Source organism: Gadus morhua, chromosome 4, assembly GCF_902167405.1.
Source record: "Gadus morhua chromosome 4, gadMor3.0, whole genome shotgun sequence".
NCBI classification, from domain to species: Eukaryota; Metazoa; Chordata; class Actinopteri; order Gadiformes; family Gadidae; genus Gadus; species Gadus morhua.
In genome coordinates, this window is record NC_044051.1 from 8021598 (window position 1) to 8042953 (window position 21356).

Genomic DNA, 21356 nt, shown 5'->3' on the forward strand with positions numbered 1-21356 from the left:
GAACAGAATGATTTACGGGAAACCACACCCCCTTACCACGGGAAATCCCCGTCCAAAAGTAACCAAGACTGAGAGAAGCCCTCGCCTGTCAGTCAGCGTGGAAACATCCCCATGACGCCTGTGTGTGTGTGTGTGTCTTAGTGTGTCAGAGGAAATCTGAAAGTTAGAAGTCATCATTTCCCCAAACATTTGTAGGCTCGCACACACACATGCACACGGACGCACTCATGCACACGCACGCAAACACACCCGTGCACGCAAACACACGCGTGCGCGCACACACACACAGCTCATTTAATTCGGTGCGTGGGTGAGTTTGGCAGTTCTGTGAAACCAAATGTAACTTCCTGTTGAAGAGGAAGTGAGGCCTCACATCCCGGCACCCAGGAAAATATCAACATTTAAAACTCTAGTCGACCAATGCAGGATGTTCATACTGAGTGGGCTGAAAGAAGTTCTGCATTGGTGAGGGAAGCATCACAGCACTCCGGCTTTCAAAAGAAGTTCACCAGAAAGCTTCTAGAGCAGAACATCACAATAAACCAGCGGTCCTCTCACTGGGCTTTACCGCCCTCGGCTGGTTATAGTTATATTAACACTGCATAAGAATTATATTTATGGTGAATTATTGTTATGATTATTATATTGACATTATTTTTATTAAATTATTATATTTATTTCACCACTACTATTTTATTATATTAATATTATGTGAGCACTGTATTATTACAAAGATATTATGCTATAAATATAATATTATTACTATTATTATGGTCTTAATATTATATTAACACTATTATTATAACAATAAGCTTACGTTAAATTATAAAAAAATTACGACACTGACATTTTTAACCCGAAGCAATTCAAGGAGACCGATTGAAGACAGCTGGAAGCCTCGCCCCCACCCAGAGGCTGAGGAGACAGACAGACAGACAGACGTGATTAACATTAAGTACAGGAGCGGCCTCTTCATCCTCATGGCAATTCAAACTTCTGGTACCTTTCCGTTTCCTTTCATCAGGATTTAAAACCAGTTTCAGCCAGTGCAGATCAGAAACCAGTTTCAGCTAGTGCAGTATTAGCTGATCTGATTTAAAAAACCTTTCAGCCAACAGAGCGGTCTCAGTTTTCCAATATCAAATAACAATATTAATTATACAACACCTCATAGAATTCTATTAGTATTAAATAATATAAGATCTGATTTAATGCCATTAATGGCTAAATAATAAATATATTATTGAACACTTATTATAAATATTAAAATAGCAAAACAATAACAGAACATGTTCCACTTTTGACAGCTGCAAGAAATAAACCTCTGAAATCCGATGGCGAGCTAACTACACCACATGTACACTCTAGCTAACTACACATGTACAGTCTAGCTAACTATACTGCATGAACACTATCAGCAATTTAGCAGGGAATCGACTAGCCACTAGTAGTGAATCCAATAGCGGTGAATCGACTTAGCTATCTGATAGTGAATTGACAAGCCACTAGTAGTGAATTGACTAGCTAACTACTAGTGAATTTACTAGCTAGTAAGAAGTGAATTGATTTATTCGAGTGTTCAGAAGCCATGAGAACAGAAACACAGAGGACATCAATCAGGCAGAAATGGACCTCTTTATTGACTTGAGATAAACAAGAACACTCCTGATCACAGCAGAGCTAACACGGCTAACCACGGCTAACCGTAGCTCACACGGCTAACCGACGCTTGCTTCAGCTAACCGTAGCCAACAGATAACCACCACTAACCGTAGCTAACACAGTTAACTCCTGCTAACCACAGCATAGAGTCAGAGCACATGGTCAGGTCTGTCTGTCCATAGTTAAGTCTGTCTGTCCACAGTCTAGTCTGTCGGTCTGTCCACAGTCTAGTCCATCTCTTGTCTACAGGTGTGTGTGGGGGGTTTTGCATTCCGTCTCTGTGTCTCAGTGTGTATGCGTGCGTGCGTGGTCTAGTCTGTTGCTGGTCCGTCTTGGGTCCGTCTACGGTCTGTCTCCGGTCTGTCTACGGTCTGGTCTTTCTCTGGTCTTGTGTGTGGAGTGTTCTTTGCTATCGTTTGCTCTGGTCTTGACAGTGATGGGAGGTGAACCAACAGTCTCTTCCAGTCCGCTAGAAGCAGCTCTCGCTTGCCCCCCCATCATCCAAGCTTTCTATTGGACGCCAGCCTGTTGAACTGAGCAAGCCCTTCTCCCATTGGCTGCCAGGTCGCAGGCAAGCCATAACCATTGGTGAGTTTGATCGCATGCCAACTGTCAGTCACTCCACAGTGGCCAATCAGGTTGAGGCACCTGCAGTACTTCTGGAATTAGAAAAAAACAACAAACCCCAAAATAAACAAGGAACATCAGCCAATCAGCCGGCATCCTGAAAGAAAATGGGAGGAGCTTCCACGCTTTGATTTCCTGTTCCTGTTTGTCCATGCAGAACTCCTCCTGCTGCAGTGCATCATGGGAAACCGGCGCAAGGAGAGTAAGAACAACAGATGGTGTCTATGTCTGTGTGTGTCCGAGTGTCTGTGAGTGTCTATGTGTGTGTGTGTGTGTGTGTGGGTGTGAGTGTGTGAGTGTGTGTGAGTGGGTGTGTGAGTGTGTGTGTCAGTGTGTGTGTCAGTGTGTGTGTGGTGCATGATGGGAGTTGCAGTCTCCTTAACTAGTGTCCATGGACTCCATGTTGGCGGAGGTGGAGTCTCGCTGTATGGAGTCAAAGATGGCGGCCAGCTCCTGGTTGGAGGCGATCTGGGACTGGAACTCGGCCATGAGGGGCGACTTCTCCGCCTCTGGGATGCCCAGCAGCGCCACCACCGCCCGCATGGCCGACCGCTTCAGCTCATCCTGCTTCTCAAACTCCTGCTTCACCGAGTTGGCCTTAACCTGCACACACACGTATCAACGTCTCAAAGCCCTGCACACATGCGTATCGACGTCTCAAAGCCCTGCACACACACGTATCGACGTCTCAAAGCCCTGCACACACACGTATCGACGTCTCAAAGCCCTGCACACACACGTATCGACGTCTCAAAGCCCTGCACACACATAGTGTGGTGCAGGGGGCTGTGTTAGGGGGGAGTCACGGTACCTTGGTGGTGCAGGGGGGCTGTGTTAGGGGGGAGTCACGGTACCTTGGTGGTGCAGGTGGCTCTGAGCGGCTCCACCAGCCGGTCGAGGCGCTGCAGGACGGCGCTGGAACACAGGCAGGAGAGTCTGGCCAGCATCAGGAAGGTCAGCATCTAGAGAGAGAGAAAAGGAAAATAAACACACACACACACACACACACACACACACACAGAGAGACAGACAGACAGACAATAACCAGAGTGACAGAGAGAGAGACAGAGAGACAGAGAGAGAGAGTAAATAAACAGAGAGAGACAGACAGAGAGAGAGAGAGGGAGAGAGAGAGGTGTGCGGACCTTGATGTCGTAGTGGTCCTTCAGCCCGTCCTCCACGTGGTTGAGGAAGGTGAAGATATCGATGCGGTCCAGGCAGCTGTCCAGCAGTGTGTACATGCACTCGAACGCAGCCTTCCTCAGGTCCAGCCCGTCGTCCACTGTGTGTTTGAACGGGCCCATCTCCACCTTCGCGCACACACACACACACACACACACACACACACACACACACACACACACACACACACACACACACACACACACACACACACACACACACACACACACACACACACACACACACACACACACACGGAGTTAGATGCTGTAATTGGACCTCTAATCAGCAGGAGGCTGTGCTTGGTCCTCTTAGTAGTAGGAGGCTTTGATTGGTCCTCTAAGCAGCAGCAGGCTGTGATTGGTCCTCTGAGCAGCAGCAGGCTGTGATGGGTCCTCTGAGCAGCGGGAGGCTGTGATTGGCTCACCTCTCTGATGAGCTCCTTGCGGACGCGGGTCTCGTTGTAGAGGTGGGGCAGGATGGTGTCCAGCAGCTCTCGGATCAGACTGGGCTTATTATGGGCTGCAGAGTTGAAGGTTACCAAGGCAACGCGACGCACATTCAGGTCGGGGTCCTCAAGGGTCTTCAGGAAGTCACCTGGTGGAGGGCAGCCAATCAGAGCAGCTGTGTGTTACCTATTGAGTTCTTAAGCAGTGTGTGTGTGTGTTACCTATAGAGTTCTTAAGCAGAGTGTGTGTTACCTATAGAGTTCTTAAGCAGAGTGTGTGTTACCTATAGAGTTCTTAAGCTGTGTGTGTGTGTGTGTGTGTGTGTGTGTGTGTGTGTGTGTGTGTGTGTGTGTGTGTGTGTGTGTGTGTGTGTGTGTGTGTGTGTGTGTGTGTGTGTGTGTGTGTTACCTATAGAGTTCTTCAGCAGGGGATCTATCGGCTGTGGCTGGTCAGAGATGGTGAACTTAACCGCTGTTACTACAGAGCTTCTGGCATAGGAGGAGCCTGGAACACACAGGTGATTGACAGTACAGGTGATTGACAGTACAGGTTTGTTTGATAGTACAGTGTGTTTGACAAAACAGGTGTGTTTGACAGTACAGGTGCAATTGACAGTATGTGTGATTGCCACTACAGGTGATTGCCAGTATTGTGTTTGACAGTACTGTGTGTTTGACAGTCCAATGTGTTTGACAGAATTGTGTGATTAACAGTACGTTTGATATCACAGGTGACTGACAGTACTGTCTGATTGACCGTACCTGACAGCAGGTATCCCTTGAGCCTTGGCAGCAGGGTCTCGGGGTCGATGAGGGTCAGCTTGCCGAGGCACTCTGCCACCACGTTGCGGGTTCCCTCCTCCTGGCACTCGCAGTGCTTCAGCAGCAGAGTCCACACCGACTCCACGTAGGGCTTCAGCCCCGCCACCGTGGACGAACCTGAGGACACCGGGGGTTAGAGCTGGAGGTAGTAGACCTAGAGATAGTGGACCTCATGTGTCTCCATCATGGTGATAGTGGACCTGGTATCTCTATCATGGAGATAGTGGACCTAGTGTCTCTATCATGGTGATAGTGGACCTGGTATCTCTAACATGGAGATAGTGGACCTAGTGTCTCTATCATGGTGATAGTGGACCTGGTATCTCTATCATGGAGATAGTGGACCTAGTGTCTCTAAAAGGTAGAGATAGTAACCCATGATCTCGATTACTAAAAGCGTGGGCAACGAAGTTAGTCATCAATTCGTTGAATCGCGGGTTTAATAAGTCACTCGTATGCGTGGAACTGTTTTCAGACGCCGACAGGTTTCGTGTGTGCCCACAGCGAGCCTTCCGCCCGCTACAGTGCAAGCGACCACAGCTTGTATTTTGGGCATGAAACATGTGTGGGAGCACTTTACAATGCATAAAGTTAAAAAGTGTGTTAGTTGCAAACTTTTGCAAACGCAAAATGACATGGCACGGAAGAACCACGGTGATGAGCGTCTGAAAAGCAAACATGTGAGTCATCCCTGACAAGGATGGGGGCTCAACAGCAGAGTAAAGGTGGATGTAAAGCCCTCCGTAAAGTGCAGTACGTAGACACGGAGAGCCCTCTCTGTTGACGGAGCTCTACGTACGGTTCCAATATTTTCTAACTATCCGTTGGAGATGGACGGAGACGGCAAGGGCTGTGATTGGTCCTCTAACAAAATCATTTCCGGAATCATTTTTTACCGGTTTGACTTAAATAACTGAAAGCCTCATTTTCTGCACTTTATAAAAGAAAGGAGCCTTTTCATTTTTGTAGATGTATACATAAATGTATATCATACATTGTATGTTTTTTTGTGTTAGTCCAGTTATGTTTTAATATTTTTTTATCATTTAATATTACTTTTAATAGCTCAGGGACGTTGGAGCAATAACCTGTTGTTCTTACACTTCAGTCTGCACGGTGAATTTGAAGTCATGTTCAGCTTTTGAATAAAGATGTGGCAATTACAAATGTTTCCTTTTTTTTTTATCAGATTCATCGATTAATCGAAGAAATTATCGAGCGATTAAGCGATTATTAAAACAATAGTTAGTTGCAGCAGCCCTAGTAGAGATAGTTACCTATGATCTCCTTCAGTGAGTGCAGCAGCAGGTATTGCCGTTTGGGTTGGGAGGAGATCTCCTGCAGGACGAAGGGAAGATATTCTGGAAGATTCCCCACAGCGATGCTCCCCAACGCATAAGAGGCAGCAGACTTCACCTGGAGGACAGACAGGTAAGCGGGCAGATGGGTAGACAATGTTAAGATTAGTTCTCACGAAGACGCAGGCAGGCAGGCGGGCGGGCGGGCGGAGAAACAGACCGACTACCTCTTCACTGGTGGAGGAGAAGGCGTCGAGGATGACCGTCTTGAGCTCTGGTTGGCTGCTCAGGTCCACATGGTGCCCCACCTCGCCCAATGAGAGCAGAGCGAGCAGCCGGATGGAGTCGGTGGAGCGGCTGTTCTTCACATCCTGTCGCCCGATCACAACACAGAGGAGCGATCAGAACACGGCGAGACGACCAATCGGAGCACAGCTAGACGACCACTCAGAACACAGCCCCCGTCCACCTCAGCAGTTGGTCAGACAGACGGTCAGACAGACAGATGGGGGACAGACAGTCAGGTACCTGTATGAACTGGCCCACCACGGCGGGGCCCTCGCGGGGGCAGGCCGTGGTCAGCGCCGCCACACACTTGGCGATGGAGCAGTAGGCCTGCTTGTGGCCGAGGGCGGAGCTCTGGGCGTAGACGGGCCCTGTCAGCATCCGCAGCACGTCCATGTAGCCCAGCCCCGCCGTCTCCGTGGTGACCAGGGCCTGGGGGCACACAGAGTGAGCACAGGTTTAGCACAATGCAATCAGAGGCTTGAGCGGCTTTACATTGAGACAGACTGAGGGACACGCAGAGACTGACAAGACAGAATACAGACAGAGAGACACACAGAGACTGACAGAACGCAGACTGAGGGACACACAGAGACTGACAGAACGCAGACAGAGACAGACGGAGCGAGGGACAGCGCGAGAGACGGACAGACCTTGTAGAAGTCCAGCATGGCGGCCAGAGCCCCCCCCTGCAGCAGTGGCGAGCGGACCAGGACGATGAGCTGGCTGAGGATGGCCCCGCCGCTGAGCTGGCCCAGCGCCGAGGGGTGGGTGTGGGCCAGCGTGGACAGGAAGCTCAGCGCCATCTGGCTCACGTGCATGTCGCTCTCCGAGATCAGAGGCGGGAGCTCGGCCAGCACCGCGTCCACCATGGCCGGGGTCACCGCAGAGCTGGGGGAGGACACAAAGCGCCTGTTACACCTGGTTCACACCTGGTCCACACCTACACCTGTTACACCTGGTTCACACCTGGTCCACACCTGGTCCACACCTACACCTGTTACACCTGGTTCACACCTGGTCCACACCTACACCTGTTACACCTGGTTCACACCTGGTCCACACCTACACCCGTTACACCTGGTTCACACCTGGTCCACACCTACACCTGTTACACCTGGTTCACACTTGGTCCACACCTGGTCCACACCTACACCTGTGACACCTGGTCCACACCTACACCTGTGACACCTGGTTCACACCTGGTTCACACCTGGTCCACACCTACACCTGTTACACCTGGTTCACACCTGGTCCACACCTACACCTGTTACACCTGGTTCACACCAGGTAGTACCTCTAGTTAAGGTGTGACCAGCAGACAGACAGGTAGTACCTCTAGTTAAGGTGTGGTCAGCAGACAGACAGGTGGTACCTGTAGTTACTAGGGGTGGGAATCTCTCGGCACCTAACGATTCGATTCCGATTATGAGGTCAGCGATTCGATTCTAAAACGATTATCGATGCAAAAATTTTTTTTATGTACATCTCCATGCTTGATTTTCCAAACATCTATATATACATCTGAGTTTGCTACTCAGAGTTTGCTTATCACTTCCTACTTTTGTGATGATCATTAAAGACATCAAAGGATGAATTAACTTATCTAATATTTTATTAGAGAAAAAGCTTTTGTCACAAATAAGACTTTCTATGAACAATGCAATAATCAATGCAGCTTGCAATACAACATAATATGGAAGTATATAAAAAAATAGGTTTCAGTTTTCTTTTCTTTCTAATCTTTCTTTTCTATGTCATCAAAGAAAAAGCTGCTCCTGAATTAGAAGGAGTTCTTGTGTCTGGCTGTGAGTTTGCGTGCATGCTATGCGTAGGCTGAATCGCAATCGTGTCAAGACAAATCAGATTGGCCCATACACTGAAGAAAAATTAAATAATTTCAATATTACTAAAATGATCTCTCTCTGGCGAACAAAATGTTGCAGCAGGTGAACAAATGCAACATTTTTGATTATTAATTTATCTGCGGTAGCAGACAGACAGGTGGTACCTGTAGTCACGGTAGCAGACAGACAGGTACCTGTAGTTCCTCAGCAGGATGTCGAGGGCCGCCAGGGTGCAGAGCTTCAGCGCCCTCTGGTTCTTGCGGAGGAAGGAGGCGAGGATGGGGACGGCGTCGGGCAACACAGGCCGCAGGTCGATGCTCAGCCTGGAGCCCGCGATCAGCGTCAGGGCTGGAGGGCACACACGCATACATCTAATGAACACAGGTATGACCAGGTATGGGTTCCATGGGGGCGCGGCCAGGTGTGAGTGTGGGCCCGGCCTGGTGTGGGGACGTGGCCTGGTGTGAATGTGGGGAGTGGGCGAAGCCTGGTGTGTGGGCGTGGCCTGGTGTGAATCTGTTGTTTGGGCGTGGCCTGATGCGTGTGTGTGTGTACATGGCCTGGTTTGGGCGTGGTGTGTGGGAGTGGCCAGGTGTGTGGGCGTGGCCTGGTGTGTGTGTGTGTACGGGGCCTGGTTTAGGCGTGGTGTGTGGGAGTGGCCTGGCGTTGTTGTGGCCTTGTTTGGTGCAGTGTGGGGGCGTGGCCTAGTATGGGTGTGGGCGTGGCCTGGTGCCAGTGTGGCCATGGACCGGCGTTAGGCTCACCCTTCACCGTGGTGAGCCGGGTGATCTCGTTCTTCAGACGCTCCAGGAAGATGAGCAGGGTTCCAGGCAGCTCATTGGGCAGATGGTCGCCTAGGCAACAGAGACAGACTTAAGACAGGAAGCTACCGAGCTGACTAGCATCTAGAAACTAGCTCGCAGCTACAAGCTGCAGCAGAAAGTTACGAACACATGTCGACTGATTCTTTCTGGTTACCTAAATTACAGATGATCTGTCCCATACAGGAAATGGCACGTTCTTTAACTTCCTGGTCGATGTCCGCAGCTTTGAGGCGTTTGATTGTACAATTAAAAACATCATCGATGTAGGGGGAGGGGTCAAAACTATCCGAGCTCCCCAATGCGCCGTCCAGAGGTCTGATGACCTAGCAGAATAAAACACAGCGATATGAGAAGAGGACAGAACAGTGAACAAGTTCAAGGTTTGGATCTAGTCCATAGAAAAGGGTAAGTGTGATGGTTAAGTGTGTGTAGGAAAGGTTTGAGGTTCATTATTTGAGAACTATTTGTTAAAAGTGGCAAAGCCACCCCTGTCAGCCTGAAGGAGTGCAATGTGCTGTGAGACCCTCTGTTGGCTTCTGAACAATCAGTGCTTCTCTCCTTGTTTGGTTTGGGATCCATGTTGATTTTCAATGGCAGGCCCAACACCTTTTAATGGTGGAGGGGGGAGGGAAGGGTTGAAGGCTGGATGGTTTCGGAATGTTTCCTTTCCTCCGCTCCCTCTGTAGACCTCTCAGACGTCTCTAGACCTCTCAGACGTCTCTAGACCTTTCAGACATCTGTAGACCTCTCGGTGTCTGTAGACCTCTCAGTGTCTGTAGACCTCTAGGTGTATGTAGACCTCTCAGTGTCTGTAGACCTCTCAGTGTCCGTAGACCTCTCAGTGTCCGTAGACCTCTCAGTGTCCGTAGACCTCTCAGTGTCCGTAGACCTCTCAGTGTCCGTAGACCTCTCAGTGTCCGTAGACCTCGCTCAGGTCTTACCTTGACCAACTGCTGCGTGACCAGCAGGGCCTCTGAGGTGATCTTGTAGAAGGGGTCTCCCACGCAGGCCACCAGGGGCGGCACCAGGGCTGAGACGTGGGGGTGGAAGGCGGTGGCTGGGTGGTTACAGAGCACCACGTAGAGACAGGCCAGAGCGTCGATCTTCAGGTTGGAGCTGCTCGACTTATCGTTCAGAGAGAAGATGATGCCTGCACACCAGGGATGGAAATTAACTTTTTTGCCCACCAGCCACTGTGGCAGGTAGATTTAAAATTCTCATCTTTTTTACCAGCCACTTTTTATACGCTATATCATTTTTTAATAAATGCGTACATTTTGAACAATATAATAGTAACAATAGATAAGAAAAGTGTTTTTCATACACATCTTTTTTTCCATCAGAAGTGATTTTTACTCCAAGTAGGTTCTACCAAGGAACTGAGTTGAAAACGTTACACTCTTCCCGATAAACAATACACAGGTATCTGCCATGTTATGTTTATTTCAAAGGTGTTACGAACTTTGGGGATAATTCATCTATACAAAGTATTTTCAATAAAAAACAAATTGACCTAATAACAATAAAACAACATTCATGGCTACACCATCATAAGTCAATTTGTTTTTTTATATTTACATGCGACTAAATACAAATTTGTCCACAGACATGGTATCTAACGTTTGATAGTAAGCATTATTGGCCCTTAACACTAATATTCAGAAAAAACCCTTTCTTTCTGTTCAATAGTCTAGATAGAACTTTATCAATCACCTGTAGGAGAAATTTGTTAATGTTTGTCCCTATAAAACAATAATGGTAAAAGAATAAATACAAAACACGACGGTACCTGAGTAAGTCAAACCGTCCAATCTGAAGGCTCTACTTAACCACTCCCCCTACTCACTTCCACCAATGCAAAGCGAACAGAACTGAGTAGGGGAGGGCGTAGCCTAACTAGTTTATGAACGACCCAGAGAAACGCAACGCAAATTGAATGTGAACATGTATGAGGGTTTAATAAAATCCCGGACGATTTTGAAATTCCGCAAAACATTGTCTCAAAAAGAGGGCATGTCCGGACAAAAGAGGACGTATGGTTAGGCCTACCCTACGTATGGGAAATACATTTGATTCCTACCTGTAACACTGTTAAATAGCGGCCCAAATTGGGCCGCTATACGAAGTGTGGCGTGTGAGCTTGTGCATGGGTTGAATTCATGGGGCAAGCCCCAGGAATGTCAAACTTCCGGCTTCCATGAAAGAGAACCAAACTAATTCACGCAATAGCGTTCATGCAAATCTAGCATTAAAGGTTCGTTTAAGGAAGTTCTCTCCAGTCACGCTGAAAGTAGTTCGCTAGTAGTAGCACTTTAATTTGCATTGTCAGAGAATTCTGAAATGCTGACTAAATTCTCAGAATTCTGACACTGCAAATTATTGCACGCTTCCATACCGCTCTAGATTCTCCCACCCCCACAGATTTTTTCCTGCAGAAACCTATGAAGGAAACCGATACGCCCTCTTAACCACAAAATGTTTGAGTCACTTCTATGGGAGTAAATCTGTGCCATCGGATTTTGAAATAAAAAGCCATTGAACTCCAAGCACTGAATATTTATGCATGGAAATAACGTATTTGGATTTGAACTCCTAGTCAGCTTTATTTTTCAATGTTAACAATTCAAAGATTCAACGTCAAAAGCTTCAAGTGGGGACGTTGATTACGTTGAAATTCAAATCCAGATACGTTATTTCAATGCATAAACATTCAGTGCTTAGAATTCAATGGCTTTTTATTTTCAAAATCCGATGGCACAGATTTACTTCCATACACTTCTTCTTCGTAATGCTTAACTGATCATACCTCTCTCTCGTTGGTTACACAAATCTTACCATGGACACTTCCAGAACCCCTCTCAAATTTCAGCCAGCCAGACAATTCACGTCACAGTCACGTCTGTTAATTTATGAATGGAATTCTGAACGTGTCCCGCCTCCGAAATAGCCTGGCTATAGCCATGCTGCCTTGTGCGCGATTTCATTTCGCGCAGCGAGGCAGCCTGGATTCCATGGATCCGATTTTCACCTGAGATGGGGAACCAATCACAGAACGGGGAGGGACGGCAAGACGATGACGACGTTTATGCGACGCACCCATCGTCTTCTTCCGAATTGCGTGTGTCTCACACCGAATGCGTGAGACTTGAGAGCTGTTAGTTACCGGTATATTATCCCGGATGTTGACAGTCGCAGTACAGCAAGAGAGGCGTAGAAGAAGAAGGGGGCCGGATGTTGACAGTAAAGGTTGTGGAACTGTGCAGCGCCGTATGACGAATGTATTGAATATACAAATTTGATCGGACCTGACTGGAAAGTATTACCCGACACAGTGGCGGGTGAAGTGACACGATTCAACCGCCACCATACAAATCCACCCGCAAATGGCGTGTGTTAATTTCCATCCCTGCTACACACACACACACACACACACACACACACACACACACACACACACACACACACACACACACACACACACACACACACACACACACACACACACACACACACACACTCCTTTATACCAGGTTTATATGACCTGGTATGAGGACAGGTGGTGTGTATTACCTGGTATGAGGACAGGTGGTGTGTATTATCTGGTATGAGGACAGGTGGTGTGTATTACCTGGTATGAGGACAGGTGGTGTGTATTACCTGGTATGAGGACAGGTGGTGTGTATTACCTGGTATGAGGACAGGTGGTGTGTATTACCTGGTATGAGGACCGGTATATGTGTGGTCAGGGCTCCAGGCAGCACAGTCACCAGCTCCGTCAGCATGTTGAAACAACACTGTCTGGTCTTCACACTCTTCTCCTTCAGCTGGCGGTGGAGTGCTTTCACTATCATAGGGACCTGCACACAACAGATATATCAAACACACACACACACACACACACACAGACATGTTTGTAGTCCTGGAGCTAAGTATAGAGCTAGTACTGATAGTACATCTATAGATGTAGATACGTGTATCATTAGCTATGCATAGTAGTAGTAGTAATAATAATAATAATAATAATAATAATAGCTCATTACATTTATATAGCGCTTTTTTCTGGAAACTCAAAGTGCTTACAGTGAAGGGGAGGACCTCACTAACCACAAACAGTGTGTAGCACCCACTTGGGTGATGCACGACAGCCAGTCGGCGCGAAAACGCTCACAACACACCAGCTTGAGGTGGAGAGCGAGGGATTAATGAATCAGCCAATTATACAGGGGGATGATTAGGGGGCCAGATTGAATGAGCCTGGTTGGGCAGTTTTAGCCAGGACACCGGGGACTCCCCTACTTTGCGATAAGTGCCCTGGGATCTTTTATGACCTCAGTGAGTCAGGACCTCGGTTTTACGTCTCCTCCGAAGGACGGCACCTTCCACAGCACAGTATCCCCGTCACTGCACTGGGTCATCGGGATTGATGTTTTGGCCTGAGGGAAGAGTGCCACCTACTGGCCACCAATCGACACCACTTCCAGCAGCAACTCAGTGTTCTCTCCCATCCAGTACTAACCAAGCCCACACCTGCGTAGCTTCAGAGAATCAGCTAAGGCAGGGTCTCGATTGGTCTGGCTGCTAGTACATGGTGTACATACGTGTATGATCAAAGGATGCATCACCTGGTTCTGAAGCATGGTCAGGGGGGTCTCTCCCTGCTCCATGGCATCAGGATCGTTTAGCCAGGCCTGGGCCGGCCGCGTTTGTTTCAGCAGGGACAGGAAGGCATGGAACACATCTGCCTTCACGTTCTCCTCCCTCTCCTGAAAACACATCATCCATTAGTCAGGTCTGCTCTCCACATCCATTAGTCTGGTCTGTTCAACTCATCCATTAGTCTGGTCTGCTCTGCTCATCCATTAGTCTGGTCTGCTCTGCTCATCCATTAGTCAGGTCTGCTCTAGTCATCCATTAATCAGGTCTGCTCTGCTCATCCATTAGTCTGGTCTGCTCTACTCATCCATTAGTCTGGTCTGCTCTACTCATCCATTAGTCTGGTCTGCTCTACTCATCCATTAGTCTGGTCTGCTCTACTCATCCATTAGTCTGGTCTGCTCTACTCATCCATTAGTCTGGTCTGCTCTACTTATCCATTAGTCTGGTCTGCTCTACTCAACTAATAGTCTTAGTCTCTAACCTTGAAGCGGGCCACCAGTGCGGGCGACACCGAGCGGTAGAACTCAGGCAGCATCTCGTGGCGGCTCGCCACCACGGCGTCCAGACACTTGGCAGACGCCCGCCGCACCTTCCAGCTCATGTCGTCGTCGTCGCTGTACTCATCATCACTTCCTGTTTACAAACACACAACCATGATGTCATCACACAGTACACATCATCACTACCTGTTTACACACACACACACACACACACACACCCATGACGTCATCGCTGTACTCATCATCGCTTCCTGTTTACAAACAAATAACCATGACGTCATCACTGTACTGTATTGACTGGCTCTAACCTTGATAATCTTCATCGTTCTGCTCTGCGTCCATGGCGTTGTCGTCCTCATCCTCATCGTCATAGTTATAGTTGGGGTCGTAGGTCAGATAGCGCAGACACAGGGATATCACCGTGGAAACATGGGGGTACACCTCCTTAGGACACCTAGCGGAACACCACATGGAGAGTCTGAGCACCTCGCCTCTGACCTCTGAACCCAGCGGCGTGCCGCAGACAACATGGTGGCTGGCCACCAAACTGCCACCTTCCCCCACCTCCCCACCGCCTCCACCCCACAGGAGGTGTTTAAAGGGTACCTCCTGATGAACGACTCGAAGGCCTGGATGCAGTACTCTCGAAGCTCGTCGTCGTCCACGTTGCAGAACTTCACCACCAGAGGGATGATCTTCTCCAGGTACTCACCTGGAGACAGGAATTATACACATAAAGGTGTACTATAAAGGTGTGTACAGACAGGTGTAGTATAAAGGTGTGTACAGACAGGTGTAGTATAAAGGTGTGTACAGACAGGTGTAGTATAAAGGTGTGTACAGACAGGTGTAGTATAAATGTGTGTACAGACAGGTGTAGTATAAAGGTGTATACAGGTGTAGTATAAAGGTGTATACAGGTGTAGTATAAAGGTGTATACAGGTTTAGTTCAAAGGTGTATACATAGAGGTGTAGTTCAAAGGTGTATACATAGAGGTGTAGTTTAAAGGTGTATACATAGAGGTGTAGTTTAAAGGTGTATACATAGAGGTGTAGTTTAAAGGTGTATACATAGAGGTGTAGTTTAAAGGTGTATACATAGAGGTGTAGTTTAAAGGTGTATACATACAGGTGTAGTTTAAAGGTGTATACATACAGGTGTAGTTTAAAGGTGTATACATACAGGTGTAGTTTAAAGGTGTATACATACAGGTGTAGTTTAAAGGTGTATACATACAGGTGTAGTTTAATGGTGTATACATACAGTTGTAGTATAAAGTAGGGCTGTAGGGTATGGACTAAAATGTATTTCACGGTATGATTTGAGGCATAGACGGTAACGGTATTATATCACGTATGTTAATTGTATCTTCTAATATCGATATAAATGCTTTTGAAGTGGTAAAATACTGGTAAGGCAGCAAAACTGCATAAAAAAATGCAAAAATCTTTTCTCAAGTTACTTCCATCTCAGAAAAACACAAATGTTTAATACCGGTAGTATGGATTTCTTTCTCCACTTGCTCGCGGACCTTGCCGTATAGTTTTGGCATCTCAATATGGCTGAAGTGTGTGCGGGCAGGTAACGTGTACCTTTGATAGAGTGTTTTGACCATCTCTTTAAAGCCCTTTCTATCGACATTTTGAAAGGGAACCATGTCCTTACACAGGTAAACAGTTATGCGTTTGTTATCACGTTCCACCACTGGCTTCCTTTGTCGCAAGGACTGGCTTTTGAAAATGCCTGCAGAAGCGATGTCTGAGATGCAAAGACAGCTTCACGCTACCAGCGTCTGTCTCGCACGGTGTGGAATGAGAGCTCGTGAAGGGACTATTGCGCAAGCAGGCACGCTTGCTGCGCGCCTGCGTGCTTGCGCAATAGCATACTGTCTGAGAAGGCAGTATCGCTGTAAAATCTGTCCCTGGGAAAGCAACGTTGCACCGAATAGAAAACGCTTCGTTACCATATTTTCAGTAGCTGTGCTTCGCTTTAATTTTTACATGAAAAAGTAATTACGTTTCTGTAATAACGCGTTACCTACTTTGTAATGCGTTACACACAACACTGTCTACCGGTCCCACCGGTCTCGCGGTAACGTCAAAATTCATACCGTAGCGCAAATTCCCTCCGATGTACTTTCTATTCCGTTGATACCGCACACCCCTAGTATAAAGTGCTGGTGTGTCCGGGCAGGTGGAGGCTGTACCTATGCGGTGGCCGGCCTGCCGGCTGATGGCAGCAGTGCACTGGATGTAGGTCCTGGTGGTGGACATGTTGTCGTTCCTCCCCAGCTCCGCCAGCAGGTGTTCAATCAGGTCGATGAACACCAGGTTACAACAGGACATCACCAGGTGGCCCAGCGCCATGATGGTCCGCTGGGAACGTAAACACACACACACACAAGTTATAGGACACAACACACACACACGTTATAGAAAACACAAACACATTACAGAAACACACAGACTTTATAGACACACACACCCACATCCACACACACACACACGTTATAGATCACATACACGTTGTAGAAACACACACACTTTATGGAAACACACACGAAAACACACACAAACAAGTTATAGACCACACACGTTATAAGAACACACACACATTACAGAAACACACACTCGGCTAGCTCTCCTTTGTAATACGCACAAAGGTCAGTTGACAGGTCAGGTGACCGGTCCTACCTTGCGGACGGCCAGTCTGGGTGAGGTGAGCTGAGGCAGAAGACAGCTGAGGATGGAGGGATGGAAGTTCACCAGGAGACCGCCCTGTCTGGAAGAAAAAGACCACAGTCACACCTGGAACCTCCTGTGGACCACCTAGAGACCTCCTGTAGACCACCTGTAGACCACACCACCTAGAGGCCTCCTGTCGAACTGCGTATGTGGGCTGGTTCCTCTACAGGTATCCAACAGGTAGAGCCAGGGCCTCCAGTATATGAACGTCTGCTCCTCTGACCATCGGGTTCAGTCAGAGGGTTCACGGGCCGAGACGGCAGTGAGACACCTGTAGTTAGGTGAGACGGGTACCTGCAGAGCATGTCGGCCATGATGTCCAGAGCCTCCAGTTGTACCGAGACGTCCTCCTGCTTGGCGATCGCGCTGGTTAGCCTCCCAGTGATCTTCTTACACACGCTGGCAGCTAGCGCAGAGCCTGCACACACACACACACACACACACACACACACACACACGTTAAAGAGTCATTGAAACCAAAAAAACACATATTGGATTTAAAAACATGGGTATTTGTCTTATATGATCGTAAACATAGTAATCTATGCCATTTTATTGCCGTCCCTGAAATAGAGGCTAACGGCAGTAGTGTTGTCACCACTAGAGGCAGCAGTGTTGTCACCACTAGAGGCAGCAGTGTTCTTACCACTAGAGGCAGGGGGCAGCTCTCCTATGACGGTCTTGAGGCCGATGGAGGATATGTCTCGGAGCTGCTCCTTGTCCGACAGCATGTTGGTGCAGAGTGTGTCCACGATAGTCTCCACCTGGTACTCCTTCACCTTGCTGACCAGAGGCCCGAGGCTGCAGGCCCAACACACCAGTCACACCTCCACTTCTCCAACACTATCCAATCCACGCTTCACTTCGGGGCCGTGTGTGTATCTCTTACCATTTGACTGCGAGGTTTTGAACTTCTCCATTTTTATCCTCCAACAGCTTGAGAATCATCTTCACCACCTGAGAACCAGGGAGTCAACCACTCAATGAAGACATCAGTCAACCAATCAGTCATCCAATCAATGAATCCAGTCAATCAACCAACCAATCAATTAACGAATCAGTACATCATCCAATGAACCGATCATTTAACCAATCAATTAACCAATTAGTCCACTAATCAGTCACATAACATCTAGGAATATCCTGGAAAAACTAAGGACCATTTAATCAACAGAAAGATGTATGAGGCTTGATCCAGTTGACATGGACCATGTTGGTCCAGAGTTTACTACATGATGACTTATATCATCTGTATTATGACTTATAACATGACCAATAACATCTGGATTTATCTCCAACAGCCGTTAGTGCTGACACATCAAAAGGTCTTCGAAGCGTTCTCATCATCATTTAAACTAATTTAAACTTTTTGGTTAAAATTCACTCGAAACTCAAATGAGGGATTTGGATCTCAGCTAATACCCACTGATAATCTGCCGTTTCGTCTTCTACATGTATTCAAGAAATAATGAAACGTGCGTCCGTGCCCAGGCAACCTCCCCATAGAGTAATGTCATGGGACCCACAGCCTTGTATGTTTAGTTTAATGATTTCAACTTGCTTGAGTCTTTTTTTAATTAGAAAATCTAGAGGACGTCCTCTGTAAATACAGTGGGTATACAAAATATGTTCTTCAGGTTCTCTTGTTTTCTCTGTGCTGGTCCTTTTAATAAGAAGGCTGCTGGCCAGCTGAAGACCTCCTGACCACAGGACCTCCTCTACCTGTAGGTCTGCAGAGCCACCTGCTTGGCAAATGCCACACTGCAGCCAAACATTGATCGATTTGGAGATGAGGGTATGTGACGTTTTGTCAATCAATTCTCTCTATGACGGTAGGGATTTCGTTTTGACGGACAGTTATAATCCTGGCAGGCCCCAAAGTATTATCAAGGGAAGAAACCCCTGCTATTACAATAATAACAGATCATCAACACACCCCGTTATTAAAACAACAACAACAACACATCCTTTTAATACAACAATAACAACATCAACACACCTTCCTCTCACTGTCATCGTCCAGCTTTATGGAATCCTTCTGAAGCTCCGTCATCAGGTCGTTAGTGGCCATGAACCTAGAGAGACAGACGGAGAGACAGACAGGTTGTTAGTGGCCATGAACCTAGAGAGACAGACAGAGAGACAGAGAGGTTGTTAGTGGCCATGAACCTAGAGAGACAGACAGAGAGACAGACAGGTTGTTAGTGGCCACGAACCTAGACAGACAGACAGATAGACTGACAGGGCATTAGTGGCCATGAACCAGGAGACAGACAGGTAGACAGACAGGTTGTTAGTGTCCATGAACCTAGAGAGATAGACAGACAGGTTGTGAGTGGCCATGAACCTAGAGGGACGGACAGCCAGACAGGTCGTTAGTGGCCATGAACCTAGACGGACAGACAGACAGACAGGTTGTTAGTGGCCATGATCCTAGGGAGACAGACGGGTACAGACAGGTCTTTAAGGAGCAGGTAGGGGTTAGACAGTACGGAGACAGGTCATTAAGGAGCAGCTAGGGGTTAGAGAAAACAAAGACGGATCAATAAGGAGCTGGTAGGGGTTAAACAGTACAGAGATCGGTCCTTAAGGAGCAGGTAGGGCTAGACAGTACAGAGACAGGTCCTTAAGGAGCAGGAAGGGGTTAAAGAAACCAGAGACAGGTCAATAAGGAGCAGGTAGGGGTTAGACAGTACAGAGACAGGTTCTTAAGGAGCAGGTAGGGACTAGCTAGACAGTACAGAGACCAATCATTAATGAGCAGGTGGGGGTTTGGACGTCTTGCTCTGCGATGGACATTGAGGATCGAACCCAGCACCTTTGGGATGGGAGTCAAAACACTAACCACCAATCCAGATGGGTGTGGGGATTGATGTAACTTGTGAGAGCCTCAGGGCTGTACTGATACTATATATACTATATACAATATGCGATATCATACTATACTCTATAGAAAGCTCATGATGTCACTGCTAAGCTAACGGCTACATGTTGTCAACATTAGCTTGCAGCATGACGGGTTAAATGCTAGTCAACACTAGCCGTCACAACAGTCTCCTATCCCCTGCAGTCCGTCTATCGCCTTTAGCTGACAGACTGACAAACAGACAGAGACAGACACACGCTTCTCGGGTTTGTTATCATGTTGGCTCACTGCCGTTAACAGGTGGTTAGCTCCCTGTTGGCTCCCTGTTAGCTCCCTGTTAGCCTACACACAGCGAGGCCTGCTGCTAGCGGGCTGCTAACCGACCCCGGGGTGTCAGTGGTCCGCTCGGACCGTCCTTGCCAGTGTCCCGGAGCCGGGTCCCGTGGCCTTTAGTACCTGAAGTCCTTGTCACTGGACGTCATCTTCTCCAGGAGGTTGGAGATGTGGTACGAGGCGCTCGCCATGCTAGCCGCTAGCCGTTAGCCGTTAGCCGGGTGCTAATCAGAGTGAGTGTGCGCGTGAGCCGCGGGTCGAGTGCTCTTCACGAGAGGAGCTTCTATCACCGATCCGTCGGGTTCAGTCCGGGTTCAGTCCGGGTTCACTGGTGATAGTCGGGACGAGTTGCGTTGTGGGTTCGCATCCCGCAGTCTGGGTGTGTTGGTTTGAATGAGGTCTGCAGAGGGGCGGGGCAACGGGGGTCAAAGTTCACCTCGTTCTGTTGCAGAAATTAAGAATCATTTTTTAAATGAATGTCAGACCGACTCCGTTAGACTACAGGTGATGTGTTGAATGATCATAAGGTAGCATGAGACCCCAGGCCACTAGTTTTGAATTATCATAATGTTGAGATTATTAGACCCCAGCCAACTGGGTTGAATGATCATAATGTTGAGAGCATAAGACCCCAGGCCGCTGGTTGAATGATCATAATGTTCGTTAGACCCTACTGGGTTGAATGATCATAATGTTCATTAGACCCCTGGCCACTGGGTTGAATGATCATACTATTGAATGCATTAGTCCCCAGGCCGCTGGGTTGGATGATCATAATGTAACATTAGAACCTGATGTGTTTAATGATGATAATGTTGAGGAATTAGACCCCAGGCAATTGTGTTGAATGATCGTAATGTTGACAGCCCTAGTCACCACTGTGTTGAATGATCATAATGTTGAGAGCATTAAACCCCACTGTGTTGAATAAATATGTTGAGTGCAAGTCATCCTCACATTGCTTTATGAAGGCACATCTTTATATTTGCATGCATATCTTTTTATTGTTTGTTTTTATTAGTAATTGTATTCTTATTTGCTATAATTATTATTTTTGATATTTAATCTTGTTCTGTGCTTTCTGCTGAATTCCGATAAATAAAGCAGGGTACTCCAATACATTTAATCTTATTTCTAGACGGATTCACTGCGTGTTTTACATTCAACATGTGTTTCATTAAACACAGGGCCATATTGGAAAATGTTAACCATGAATACGATTTCAAGATATTTCTGCCTGGATGCATCCACAGTATTTGG

The 21356-nt window shown here is 47.5% G+C and overlaps 1 protein-coding gene across 2 annotated transcripts; it reads right to left on the minus strand.

Moving 5' to 3' along the window:
- Nucleotides 1-1616: 1616 nt before the first annotated feature.
- Nucleotides 1617-20520, minus strand: cand1 (cullin-associated and neddylation-dissociated 1). Of its 2 annotated transcripts, XM_030354687.1 has the most exons (27): nt 20220-20520; nt 18897-18972; nt 17787-17854; nt 17544-17698; nt 17192-17315; nt 16847-16934; nt 16360-16528; nt 14758-14863; nt 14460-14605; nt 14133-14284; nt 13618-13758; nt 12711-12852; nt 9937-10145; nt 9150-9318; nt 8936-9025; nt 8366-8519; nt 6978-7215; nt 6568-6756; nt 6267-6410; nt 6019-6157; nt 4682-4858; nt 4329-4424; nt 3899-4068; nt 3435-3599; nt 3144-3251; nt 2673-2892; nt 1617-2321 (listed from the first exon to the last, which is right to left on the minus strand). In XM_030354687.1, the coding sequence occupies exons 1-27, from the start codon at nt 20285-20287 to the stop codon at nt 2275-2277; spliced, it is 3750 nt and encodes a 1249-aa protein (XP_030210547.1). In that variant the 5' UTR covers nt 20288-20520; the 3' UTR covers nt 1617-2274. The 2 variants fall into 2 exon arrangements, with proteins under 2 accessions (XP_030210547.1, XP_030210548.1); XM_030354688.1 differs by having other exon boundaries at nt 1617-2892.
- Between the last annotated feature and the right edge of the window lie 836 nt (nt 20521-21356).